Source organism: Pelophylax lessonae (assembly GCF_965119305.1).
Source record: "Pelophylax lessonae genome assembly, chromosome: 9".
Taxonomy (NCBI): domain Eukaryota; kingdom Metazoa; phylum Chordata; class Amphibia; order Anura; family Ranidae; genus Pelophylax; species Pelophylax lessonae.
In genome coordinates, this window is record NC_138776.1 from 235,948,662 (window position 1) to 235,961,273 (window position 12,612).

The window sequence follows — 12,612 nt, forward strand, 5'->3', positions numbered from 1 at the left end:
GCATCAGAGAATGGGAAGGTTAGGCAGGTCAGTGGTACAGGGGGGGGCATCAGAGAATGGGAGGTTAGCAGGTCAGTGTACAGGGGGGGGCATCAGAGGAATGGGAGGTTAGCAGGTCAGTGTACAGGGGGGGGGCATCAGAGAGTGGGAGGTTAGCAGGTCAGTGTACAGGGGGGGCATCAGAGAATGGGAGGTTAGCAGGTCAGTGTAGCAAGGCGGGGGGCATCAGAGAATGGGAGGTTAGCAGGTCAGTGTACAGGGGGGGCATCAGAGAATGGGAGGTTAGCAGGTCAGTGTACAGGGGGGGCATCAGAGAATGGGAGGTTAGCAGGTCAGTGTACAGGGGGGGGGCATCAGAGAATGGGAGGTTAGCAGGTCAGTGTACAGGGGGGGGCATCAGAGAATGGGAGGTTAGCAGGTCAGTGTACAGGGGGGGGGCATCAGAGAATGGGAGGTTAGCAGGGGTAAGTGCAGCTGAGCTTGACTATGACTGCAGCCACTTGCATTTTACTGTAATATAAGTAGCCATCCATGGATTAGAGACCGAATTAGTTAACAGAATGTTGCTTCAGCAAATGATCAGCAGAACTCCAATGGTGGCTGTAAGGCACATAAAAGCACATCCTTGACATGGTCCACCATTGGACGTCCCCAGAGAGACTTTATCCACCCCTTGCAGACAGAAAATAAAAGGTGTTGACAGAATTTCCTCCTCCACAGTCTGACCCAAGTTCTGGTCCTGTGTTAGAGCCATCAGAAGGGAAGAACAGGCCGGGCACATGCCAAAAAAAAATCATGAGCCCCAGCCACAAGACAGAGGCAGGGACCAGGGCCGGCGCAACCACTAGGCGGAGCAAGCGGCCGCTTGGGGCGGGCAGGTCCGCAGCCAGGTATGGGCGGAAAAATGAACCCTTTTTTTTTTTTTTTTTTTTCTAAACTACTTTATTATCCGCGCTCGCCGCTCGGGAAGACGAGGCGGCCGGGGGGCGGAGCAGTGCGCCCCGATCCGCCCATTCTGTGACAATAGCGAATGAGAATTCGCTATTGTCACAGGGATCCTCCTCCTGGCCAATCAGGGAGCGGGTCCTCCTGCTTCCTGATTGGCCGAGTGGCAAACACCGTGCCATTGGACGAGGAGGAGGCGCCGGCGCCGCGGGGAGAGCAGAACTGCGAGACCGTCCGTCCGTCCATGAGGTAAGTGCAGGCTGCAGCTGAGCTTGAGTATGATGACTGCTGCAGGCCACTTGCCTTGATTGATTGATGCACGCCCCTCATCCCTCTCTCTGAGCTCTCTCTTAGTGGATTGCTGCTGTCAGTGCTGTGTGCGTGCCCTGAGCTCAGCACATCATCCTCATCATCATCCGGGACAATGTGCTAACCCACAGGCCCAGTGGTCCACCTAGCGTCTTAGACACCTGGGGACAGATCCCTATACCCCCTTATCTATACTTCAGAATCATTTTTCAGTAATAATCATCAGATCAATTGAATTGGTTTTCAAGGCCAGAACAGATACGAATAAGATGATGTTTTATTTGTTCTGAGCTTTAGATATCTATAAACATGCCCCCCCCCCCCCCAAAACAAATACAATTGATGGAATGACAATGGTGAAACACAGGGCTGCTGTGGGGTGCATCAGAGAATGGGAGGTTAGCAGGTCAGTGTACAGGGGGGGGCATCAGAGAATGGGAGGTTAGCAGGTCAGTGTACAGGGGGGGGCATCAGAGAATGGGAGGTTAGCAGGTCAGTGTACAGGGGGGGGCATCAGAGAATGGGAGGTTAGCAGGTCAGTGTACAGGGGGGGGCATCAGAGAGTGGGAGGTTAGCAGGTCAGTGTACAGGGGGGGCATCAGAGAATGGGAGGTTAGCAGGTCAGTGTACAGGGGGGGCATCAGAGAATGGGAGGTTAGCAGGTCAGTGTACAGGGGGGCATCAGAGAATGGGAGGTTAGCAGGTCAGTGTACAGGGGGGGCATCAGAGAATGGGAGGTTAGCAGGTCAGTGTACAGGGGGGGGGCATCAGAGAGTGGGAGGTTAGCAGGTCAGTGTACAGGGGGGGGCATCAGAGAATGGGAGGTTAGCAGGTCAGTGTACAGGGGGCATCAGAGAATGGGAGGTTAGCAGGTCAGTGTACAGGGGGGCATCAGAGAATGGGAGGTTAGCAGGTCAGTGTACAGGGGGGGGCATCAGAGAATGGGAGGTTAGCAGGTCAGTGTACAGGGGGGCATCAGAGAATGGGAGGTTAGCAGGTCAGTGTACAGGGGGGCATCAGAGAATGGGAGGTTAGCAGGTCAGTGTACAGGGGGGGGCATCAGAGAGTGGGAGGTTAGCAGGTCAGTGTACAGGGGGGGCATCAGAGAATGGGAGGTTAGCAGGTCAGTGTACAGGGGGGCATCAGAGAATGGGAGGTTAGCAGGTCAGTGTACAGGGGGGCATCAGAGAATGGGAGGTTAGCAGGTCAGTGTACAGGGGGGGCATCAGAGAATGGGAGGTTAGCAGGTCAGTGTACAGGGGGGGGGCATCAGAGAGTGGGAGGTTAGCAGGTCAGTGTACAGGGGGGGCATCAGAGAATGGGAGGTTAGCAGGTCAGTGTACAGGGGGGCATCAGAGAATGGGAGGTTAGCAGGTCAGTGTACAGGGGGGGGGCATCAGAGAATGGGAGGTTAGCAGGTCAGTGTACAGGGGGGCATCAGAGAATGGGAGGTTAGCAGGTCAGTGTACAGGGGGGGCATCAGAGAATGGGAGGTTAGCAGGTCAGTGTACAGGGGGCATCAGAGAATGGGAGGTTAGCAGGTCAGTGTACAGGGGGCATCAGAGAATGGGAGGTTAGCAGGTCAGTGTACAGGGGGGGCATCAGAGAATGGAGGTTAGCAGGTCAGTGTACAGGGGGGGGCATCAGAGAATGGGAGGTTAGCAGGTCAGTGTACAGGGGGGGGGCATCAGAGAATGGGAGGTTAGCAGGTCAGTGTACAGGGGGGGGCATCAGAGAATGGGAGGTTAGCAGGTCAGTGTACAGGGGGGGGGGGCATCAGAGAATGGGAGGTTAGCAGGTCAGTGTACAGGGGGGGGCATCAGAGAATGGGAGGTTAGCAGGTCAGTGTACAGGGGGGGGGCATCAGAGAATGGGAGGTTAGCAGGTCAGTGTACAGGGGGGGCATCAGAGAATGGGAGGTTAGCAGGTCAGTGTACAGGGGGGGCATCAGAGAATGGGAGGTTAGCAGGTCAGTGTACAGGGGGGGGCATCAGAGAGTGGGAGGTTAGCAGGTCAGTGTACAGGGGGGGGGCATCAGAGAGTGGGAGGTTAGCAGGTCAGTGTACAGGGGGGGCATCAGAGAATGGGAGGTTAGCAGGTCAGTGTACAGGGGGGGGCATCAGAGAATGGGAGGTTAGCAGGTCAGTGTACAGGGGGGGCATCAGAGAATGGGAGGTTAGCAGGTCAGTGTACAGGGGGGGGCATCAGAGAATGGGAGGTTAGCAGGTCAGTGTACAGGGGGGGGCATCAGAGAATGGGAGGTTAGCAGGTCAGTGTACAGGGGGGGGGCATCAGAGAATGGGAGGTTAGCAGGTCAGTGTACAGGGGGGGGCATCAGAGAATGGGAGGTTAGCAGGGGTAAGTGCAGCTGAGCTTGACTATGACTGCAGCCACTTGCATTTTACTGTAATATAAGTAGCCATCCATGGATTAGAGACCGAATTAGTTAACAGAATGTTGCTTCAGCAAATGATCAGCAGAACTCCAATGGTGGCTGTAAGGCACATAAAAGCACATCCTTGACATGTCCACCATTGGACGTCCCCAGAGAGACTTTATCCACCCCTTGCAGACAGAAAATAAAAGGTGTTGACAGAATTTCCTCCTCCACAGTCTGACCCAAGTTCTGGTCCTGTGTTAGAGCCATCAGAAGGGAAGAACAGGCCGGGCACATGCCAAAAAAAAAATCATGAGCCCCAGCCACAAGACAGAGGCAGGGACAACATATCCACAATTAAATAATGGTAAAATATTGCGCTCAACACATTAATATTCACAATGAAAAGTGCACTTGTGCAAATAAATTTATATAAAAGTCTTTAAGTGCTTAAATTATCAAAGGAAGTTAGGTGGTTAACAGCAGCAGTTTGATAGAAGCACAGACTTGATAGGGGTGAGATTCCAAAGCCTCCACCTCCACACTTTCACCCAGTGCTCTTATAAGATACTCCTTACCAGAAGGATATGACCTGGTATAGGGATTATTATGGGAAATCCAAGTCCATTCAAGTTCTGATGCAGATGCAGAAAGATATCCTCTGATCTTGAAGAAATCCAGTGCGCTCCTAACTTCCTGTTTGAGCTGACGTGGCTGGCACTCTGACTCTGCAATTGGGGGCAATGCTGTGGCTGGCACTCTGCAATGATTGGGGGCAATGCTGTGGTCACTGTGCATTGAAAGGGGGCACGCTGGTCTCTCTGCATTGAAAGGGGGGCACGCTGGTCACTGTGCATTGAAAGGGGGCACGCTGGTCACTGTGCATTGAAAGGGGGCACGCTGGTCTCTCTGCATTGAAAGGGGGGCATGCTGGTCTCTGGGCATTGAAAGGGGGCACGCTGGTCACTGTGCATTGAAAGGGGGCACACTGGTCACTGTGCATTGAAAGGGGGCACGCTGGTCACTGTGCATTGAAAGGGGGCACGCTGGTCACTGTGCATTGAAATGGGGCATGCTGGTCACTGTGCATTGAAAGGGGGCACGCTGGTCATTCTGCTGGGAAAGTCGGAACTGGTTACTAAAATTTTTGAATCCCACCACTGGCCGGGCCCCCCGCTGTCCACTGGTGGCTCTGAGTCTCCCTGCACACTGGTTGCTAGGAAAGCCAGCCGATTGGCATCTAGCAACCAGTGACGTTCTGAGGAGGACCCATCATGCACAGCGGAGGAGGATCCTCCTCGTCGGCTTGTCCTCCTCTCTCCACGCCTAGAAGATGGGCTCCACCCACCTCCTCCCTTCATGTGCTGTGCAGCCGTTGTGGAAGGTAAGCAGACTGCTGCAGCTGCTCGATTTCATCCATCGACTGTCTGTGCCATCCTTTTCCTGCCCTATATATCCTCTGTGTGTGCCATTCTATTCTCTCTCCCCCCCCTCTCTCTCTCCCCCCCCTCTCTCTCTCTCTCCCTCTCTCTCTCTCTCTCTCTCTCCCCCCTCTCTCCCCCCCTCTCTCTTTCCCTTTCTCTCTCCCTCTCTCTTTCTCGGGGGGCCCAGTGCACTGCATTGCCCGGGGGCCTATAAGGCTCTTAAGATGGCACTGCGCCGGCGCCCGGTGTCCCGCTCCGGTGTGCTAATGCGCCGCAGCGCCTGTCAGCTGTCACTGTCACTTTGAGTGGAATTACCCTTACTTGGCAATTGGAATATTTGATTATTATAATACATATAATTTTCTGCAGCACACTACACAGCAGGCGTTAGTAAGGAGCCTGTTATGAAAAATTCTACAAATATGTTCTTGTTCACATAGCTGGAAAACTACAATCAAAATGCCAAAACTATTTAAAGAAAAGAAATTATCAGGAGCGGGCTTCAGAAAGAGACAAGCAGAAAAAGAAAAGGCTGGGAAGCAGATGTCTGGAAATTTAATGAAGTTTTTGACCTCTCACAAACCCAGAGAGGAAGATGCTCCTGCATCAGAAACAGTTTCCAGTGTGGAAGATGATCAAGTTCACGTAGCTGTGGATGAACAATCTTTCACATATGTTGTATCAGACCAACAGCCTGTCACACCTCAGGAGGCTGCTAATCTTCATGATGCAAGTGCTGAGAAAAGACAAGAAGTAGGTGAAGAGCAACCTTCTACATCATCATACGTACCATCTCCTCGCCTTGAAAAGACTGTTGATACAGAAGGATCAAGTGAAGCAGAAATGGAGCAAGAGGAACAATGTTCTACTTTGGAGACTCTTGATTTGTCTGATCCTGCTAATTGGCCGACTGTTCTCACCCCCTCACTAAGGGATGCTATTGTCAGGAAAGGTCCTACAAAGCAAAAAGCTAATTTTTATTTTCCCAAAGATGCGTCTAATAGACGCTTTACTAAAGCAAATTATAAGAGACAACTGCCAAACGGAGAAGAAACCTATAGGAACTGGCTTGTTTATTCTGTTAAGCTGGATAAAGTGTTTTGTTTTTGTTGTAAGCTTTTTGCAACTAAAATAACAAAAAGTTTGACAAGCGGAGGCTACTATGATTGGAGGAATTTGTCTCAAACCCTTCACATTCATGAAATGTCACATTCTCATATTGTTGCTGTAAGAGACTGGAATGAACTCTCTAGAAGATTTGGATCAGGAAAAACAATAGATGCTGCATACCAGAGATTTTTGACAGCAGAAACACAGCATTGGCAAAATGTTGTAAAGAGGCTTGTAGCCATTGTAACATACCTTGGTCGCCAGTGCTTGGCATTTAGAGGTAGCAATGACACATTACATAGTGAAAATAATGGAAATTTTCTTCAACTGGTAGAAATGCTTGCCACATTTGATACGGTTATGCAGGAACATCTGAAGCGTATCAAAAAAAAGGAAATTTTACATCATTATTTGGGGAAGGACATTCAAAATGAACTGATCGGCCTTATAGCCAAAGAAATAACTAAAAAAATTCAGCACTCACTGAAAGCTGCAAAGTATTATTCTATAATACTTGATTGCACCCCAGACATTTCACATATTGAACAAATGACTATAATTGTTCGATTTGTGTCCATCAAAGAAGGGGGGTCTCCTACTGCTGAACCAGAGGTCTTTATAGAAGAACGATTTCTTGGCTTTATCCAAATCCAAAGCTCAACTGGAGAAGGTCTGACAAAGGCAATTTTGACAGAACTTAAAAAACAAAATATTCCACTTAGTGATATGAGAGGACAAGGCTATGACAATGGTTCCAACATGAAGGGCAAACACCAGGGTGTTCAGAAGAGGATCCTTGATTTAAACTCGCGGGCCTTTTATGTTCCTTGCAGTGCTCATACTTTAAATCTTGTGGTGAATGATGCGGCCATGTCATGTAGGGATGGAGCAACATTCTTTTCTGTTGTGCAGAAAATATATGTTTTTTTGTCGGGATCTACACTTCGTTGGAATGTCTTGAAGAAGTACATTGGAATAATAACAGTTAAACCTTTGTCTGATACCAGATGGTCTTCAAGAATAGATGCTGTTCGGCCATTTCGGTTCCAGGTTGGAGAAATCTATGATGCCTTGACAAGTATTTCTAAGGATAGCTCGCACACAGCAATGGCACAATCTGAGGCGGAATCCCTTGCAACAGAGCTAAATAACTTCAAATTTTTATGTTTCATTGTATTGTGGTACAACATTCTAAAGAGAATTAACTTTGTCAGCAAGCTGCTTCAAAGCAAAAGCATGTACCTTCCAGATGTGATCGATATTTTGGAATCTACAACAACCTTTTTAAAAGAATATCGATCAGATCAAGGATTTGAAGATTTGCTGGACGAGGCTAAAGAGCTAGCCACAGAAATGGAAATTGAGCCTGTTTTTCCTGCATTACTGCGGCAAATAAAGAAAAAGAGGAGGTTTTTTTATGAAGGTGAAGATGAACCGATTGACGATCCTGCAAAAAAATTTAAAGTTGAGTGCTTCTTTAGTATTTTGGATGTTTGTTTTAATTCTCTTGATGAGAGATTTGAGCAAATCAAGCATCACAGCAAGCACTTTCAGTTTCTTTACAATATCCAGAAACTTACAAATGTACCACATGAAACACTTCTGAAGTATTGTCTGGATTTGCAGAGTGTATTGACTGATGAAAACTCAGGAAATACTGATCTGGATGGAGCACAGTTATGTGAAGAACTCACCATATTAGCTCCTATCTTGAAACCGACAATGACCCCTACACACATTTTAGCATATGCACTTAAAAATGACTTTGCTCCCAATGTCTCCATAGCACTGCGGATATTATTGACATTGCCGATATCTGTTGCATCTGGTGAACGAAGCTTTTCAAAGCTCAAATTAATAAAAAAATTATCTACGTTCAACAATGTCACAAGAGAGATTGGTGGGACTTGCCATGATTTCTATTGAAAAAAGTATTGTACAGGACATTGATTTTCAGACTTTGCTTTCTGATTTTGTGAGCGCAAAAGCAAGAAAGGTTAGATTTTTATAGTGCTCACTTTGAATGTTTATATTATCTAGCACTTTAGTTGAATTGCATTGTTAACTCTCTGGAAACTTATGTTCTTGGCATGGCTTGGCTGCCGACTAGTATGGCCGCGTAGTACATTATCTGTACGTTATCTTTGTGTGTGTTATCTTTGGTGTTGAATAGGACTGAAGGTCCTAAAAATCTCATGTTCTCAAAAAACTCATGTTCTGATATTATAGTTTGAAAATATGTTTATATGCACTTATTGCTCTTCTTTTAACCAATAATGGTAATGTTTTGCCTTGAATAGGCCGTTTTAGTGTTGTACTGTTTGTGTGCAGTACTATTTCCTGCACTTCTACAAGTCTGTTTGCACTATTTCCTGCATTTTTGCTCATTGGTAAATGGTCATGTTAATTTAATGATAATATTTTGCCTTGAATAGGCCGTTTTAGTGTTGTATTGTTTGTGTGCAGTACTATTTCCTGCACTTTTACAAGTCTGTTTGCACTATCTCCTGCACTTATTGGTAAAAAATTTGTTTTATTGCTGTATAACTTATTTTGTTAAACCGTTAATAAAAATGCACTTAACAAAAGCACAAATTAGTGTGTTTTTTTTATATAAAAAAATTATTGAACGAAACATTTTTGCAAGGGAGGTGGGTGGCCGTTGGGGGGGGGGGGGGGCGCCAAAATGGAGCTTCGCTTGTGTAGGCAGAAATCCTTGCACCGGCCCTGTGAGCAAGACTGGGCATGCTCAGAGAAGAAAAAACACACGGAAAGTAAACCAGCACATGACATCACTTCTGAAGTAGATTTTTGTTGGCCGAGAAAATTTGTGTGCAGTCTAGGCACATTCCAACCAACAAAACACAACTTGGACAAAAGTTGGACGATCGGTCGTCCGATAATCGTTGCGTGTGCACGAGGCATAACTCTCCTTCTCCTATAGGATGCACTGGTAAATTGGGACATGGAGAGGGAGAGAGTTCTCTTGCTTTCTGTAAGCTCTAACTAATTGGTTTGGAGTATTTATTTTTTTGATGGCCAAACAAGGTGAAAGAGGAGTAATTCTAATGGGAGGATTTTCTGATGGGGAATTGTGACATAAAAGTGATTGTTTTTAGTTAAAAATAACAAACCGGTTATACTTACCTGCTCTGTGAAGTGGTTTTGCACAGACCAGCCCAATCCTCCTCTTCTTGAGTCCCTTTTCAGTGCTCCTGGCTCCTGTTGGGTGCCCCCACAGCAAGCATCTTGCTATGGGGGCACCGAGCCGAGTCACAGCTCTGTGTATCCATTCAGACACAGAGCCGTGGCCCGGCCCCCCTCCTTTCTCTTCTGATTGGCTGGCTGACTTTGACAGTAGCGGGAGCCAATGGTGCCATGCTGCTGTCTTGTCCAATGATGAGGGGAGTCCCGGGCAGCAGAGACATTGCTGCAACATCGCTGGATCTAGATGGGGCTCATGTAAATATTAGGGAGGCTGCTGCACACAGAAGGTTTTTTATCTTATTGCATAGAATGCCCTAAGATAAAAAACTTTCTGCCTTTACAATCACTTTAACGACTTCCCACCCATGCTATAGTCGAAAGACAGCTACAGCTTGGACCTCCAGTTCTGGGAGGACGTCTACCCATGGGAACGCTCTGTGACCATTGTGTGCTGATCACAGTTTGGGGTAAAGAGCCAATCGCAGCTGGTCACATGTTAAACAGACTTGCTGGTTATTGGCTCTCCTTTACTTACACAGAGACCACATGTAAGGAAAGGAGAGCCGATCTGACAGGATACCGTGAGTACAGGGCCCCGATTATCTGTGCAGCCTTGTCATCAGTGCAACCTCATCAGTCAAGAAGCAAAATTTTATAACCGAAACTAAGAAACTTTTTTTTTTTTCCAAATTCGTTTTTTTTTTTAGAAAAAAATAAAAAACCCAGGGGTGATTAAATACCACCAAAAGAAGGCTCTGTATAAAATCTAATTTGGATACAGTGTTGTATGGCTGTGTAACTGTCAATCAGTGGGACAGCGCTGAAAGCTTAAAATTTGTCCTGGGCAGGAAGGGGGCGCAAGTGCCCAGTATAAGGGTCCTTTCACACAAACGATCCGATCAGATCCGCCTGTCGGGTCCTTAGGTGGACCTGATGGGATCCTCCATGCATCCCTATGGGGCAGCGGATGACAGCGGAGACATATCCGCTGCTATCCGATTCCAATCCTGTCCGTCAAATCCGAATGGATGGAAACCCTATTTTCCATCCGTCCAGTGGATCGGATCAGATGAGAACCGGCAGGCGGTCCGTTTTCATCCGATTCCCCCATAGGGAACAGCGGGGATCTGAAAGCTCCGTCTCTGCACACAGAGCAGAGACAGAGCTGTCATCCGCCTGCTCAGAGGGGATCGGCTGATCGATCCCCGCTGAGCAGTCCGCCGGCGGAGGCGGGCCGTGTGAAAGGACCCTCAAAGTGATTAAGTGACCACGTTACTTTGCTCTGCCTGGGAATAACAGAGTCCCTTTGAAGTAAACCAGCATCACCTGGACCTTATGAAGTATTTGTTAGTAATGAAAAAATTTTAGTTGCTGGTTTTTCTCTGACTTGCTCTGGATCAGTGGCTCCAATTATTCGGGCCAATGGCACAGGATAGCAGCCAGGTAGAAAGTTGTCAACTGACTGGTTTATTTGAATGATTAGACTTCAGATTCAATTTTTGTATGAAAAGCTTTACAACAGTCTGTCCATATTTTCCCCCTTAAAGCGTTAGTATACTAAAAAAAAAAAACTGCAAGACAAAGGCGTAATGAGCTAGTATGCGATGAAAAATGTACCTTAGAACGAAGCCCCAACACGGACCCCCGGACACCGCTGTGGGAGCTGACATGATCCCTCGCCGTCTCTTCCGGGTTAGGCGGCTCCGTCGATGTGAGTGGAGTCCTTTTCCGGCAAGCTCCCGGCAAGGAAACTCTGAAGGTCCGCTGGACCTTCAGAGCATGTGCGCCGCTCGCGTCAGCGGCTGCATGCAGTGCAAATATCTCCTAAACCGTGCAGGTTTAGCAGATATTAATTGTACCTACAGGTAAGCCTTATTATAGGCTTACCTGTAGTTAAAGTCACAAAAAGCGGTATACTACCGCTTTAAATTTCCATATGTTCCCCCTGGTTAAAATTACCATTGAAGGAGTTTTCTTATTTCTGTATGAGAAGCATAAAATATGATTCCTGTAAAATCTTTTTCCCTGACGTCCATTGACAGACGCAGCCTTCATCTTCATAAGCTGAATGGGTTATGCTGCCCCCAGCTTATGAAGATGGAGGCTGCGTCTGTCAATGGACGATAGAGAAAAAAAAAAAACCTGCTGATACCTTTCTGTCTCTGCTGGACTGTTATTTCAGCACTGTTCCCAGCTCTCGCTGATGACTACAGAACCTCAGCTTATAGAGAGGAGAGCAACTGCAATCCTGTCTTAGGGTGACAACTTTATACAGCATAGTTAGTAAATGTTGTCACCATTGGAAGTGGGTTACTGACAGGATTACCAGGTGAAAACATTTTTGTTGTTCTATTTAGCAGTGCTTTAACATACTATTTACTTCTTCTCCTAGGCGAAGAGACTGTTTGATACGCTGCATGAACCATTCCTCAAAACGAAGAAGTAGGTCCATCATGGAACCGACTCTCAACGTGTTGCAAAACTCTGTGACTAATGAAAGACTTCATCGTTCTAGATGAGGGATGTGCCCATCCAACTCTTTTTTTCCATGTACAAAGATGAACTTTTAGTTGTGAACCATTAGCTCATTAAGAAGCGTTAGCCATGCACTACAAAAATTTCGGCCTTATAATGCTAAATTGGCTAAAATTTGAGTCATGGATGGCCCTGTTGGCACAACCTGACAAAAGTTGATTGGAAAGCTGTAGATGGAACATTGCGGGAATTCAAGCAGCTGCAGTGGCTACAGGAGTCTGAATACAAAAGCCGACAGGAGAGATTCCCTCCTCCTATGCTGTGTTGTGTGAAGGGAGAAATCTTTGCTCATCTCCTATCTTTAATCAGCAGTGCTGCCGAAGTTTTTTTTAATTGATCGTTCTGTCATTTAGATCAGTGGTCCTCAGGGCCCACTAACAGGCCAGGTTTGCAAGATAACTGAAATACATCCCAGGTGATATAATTTGCTGCTCAGTGATTGCAGTACTCTAGTCGGCATCTCCCCAAGGTAATACTTAAAATCTGGACTGTTAGTGGGCCCTGAGGACCGGAGTTGAGGAGCACTGATTTAGATGTAATAATTATATAAGTATCTTGGCCAGCATCTGCCCTCAACAACACAGCTGATTTCAGATTTAAAAAGTTCTCGAGTAGTTAGTGAGCTTTGCTTGTAGACCCCTAACAGGCGCATTCGGTGAGTACCTCTAAAGTTGTTTTTCCTGGAGAACCTCTTTAAAAAAAAAA

At 47.0% G+C, this 12,612-nt stretch overlaps 1 protein-coding gene across 1 annotated transcript in view; it reads left to right on the forward strand.

Moving 5' to 3' along the window:
- Positions 1 to 11,936, forward strand: part of ERCC1 (ERCC excision repair 1, endonuclease non-catalytic subunit) — a 55,356-nt gene extending 43,420 nt beyond the window's left edge. Inside the window, exon 9 of the mRNA XM_082266868.1 lies at positions 11,765 to 11,936. Coding sequence (XP_082122994.1) covers positions 11,765 to 11,818 — 54 coding nt within the window. The 3' untranslated portion in view covers positions 11,819 to 11,936. The remainder of the gene's footprint in view (positions 1 to 11,764) is intronic.
- The last annotated feature ends 676 nt before the right edge of the window (positions 11,937 to 12,612 follow it).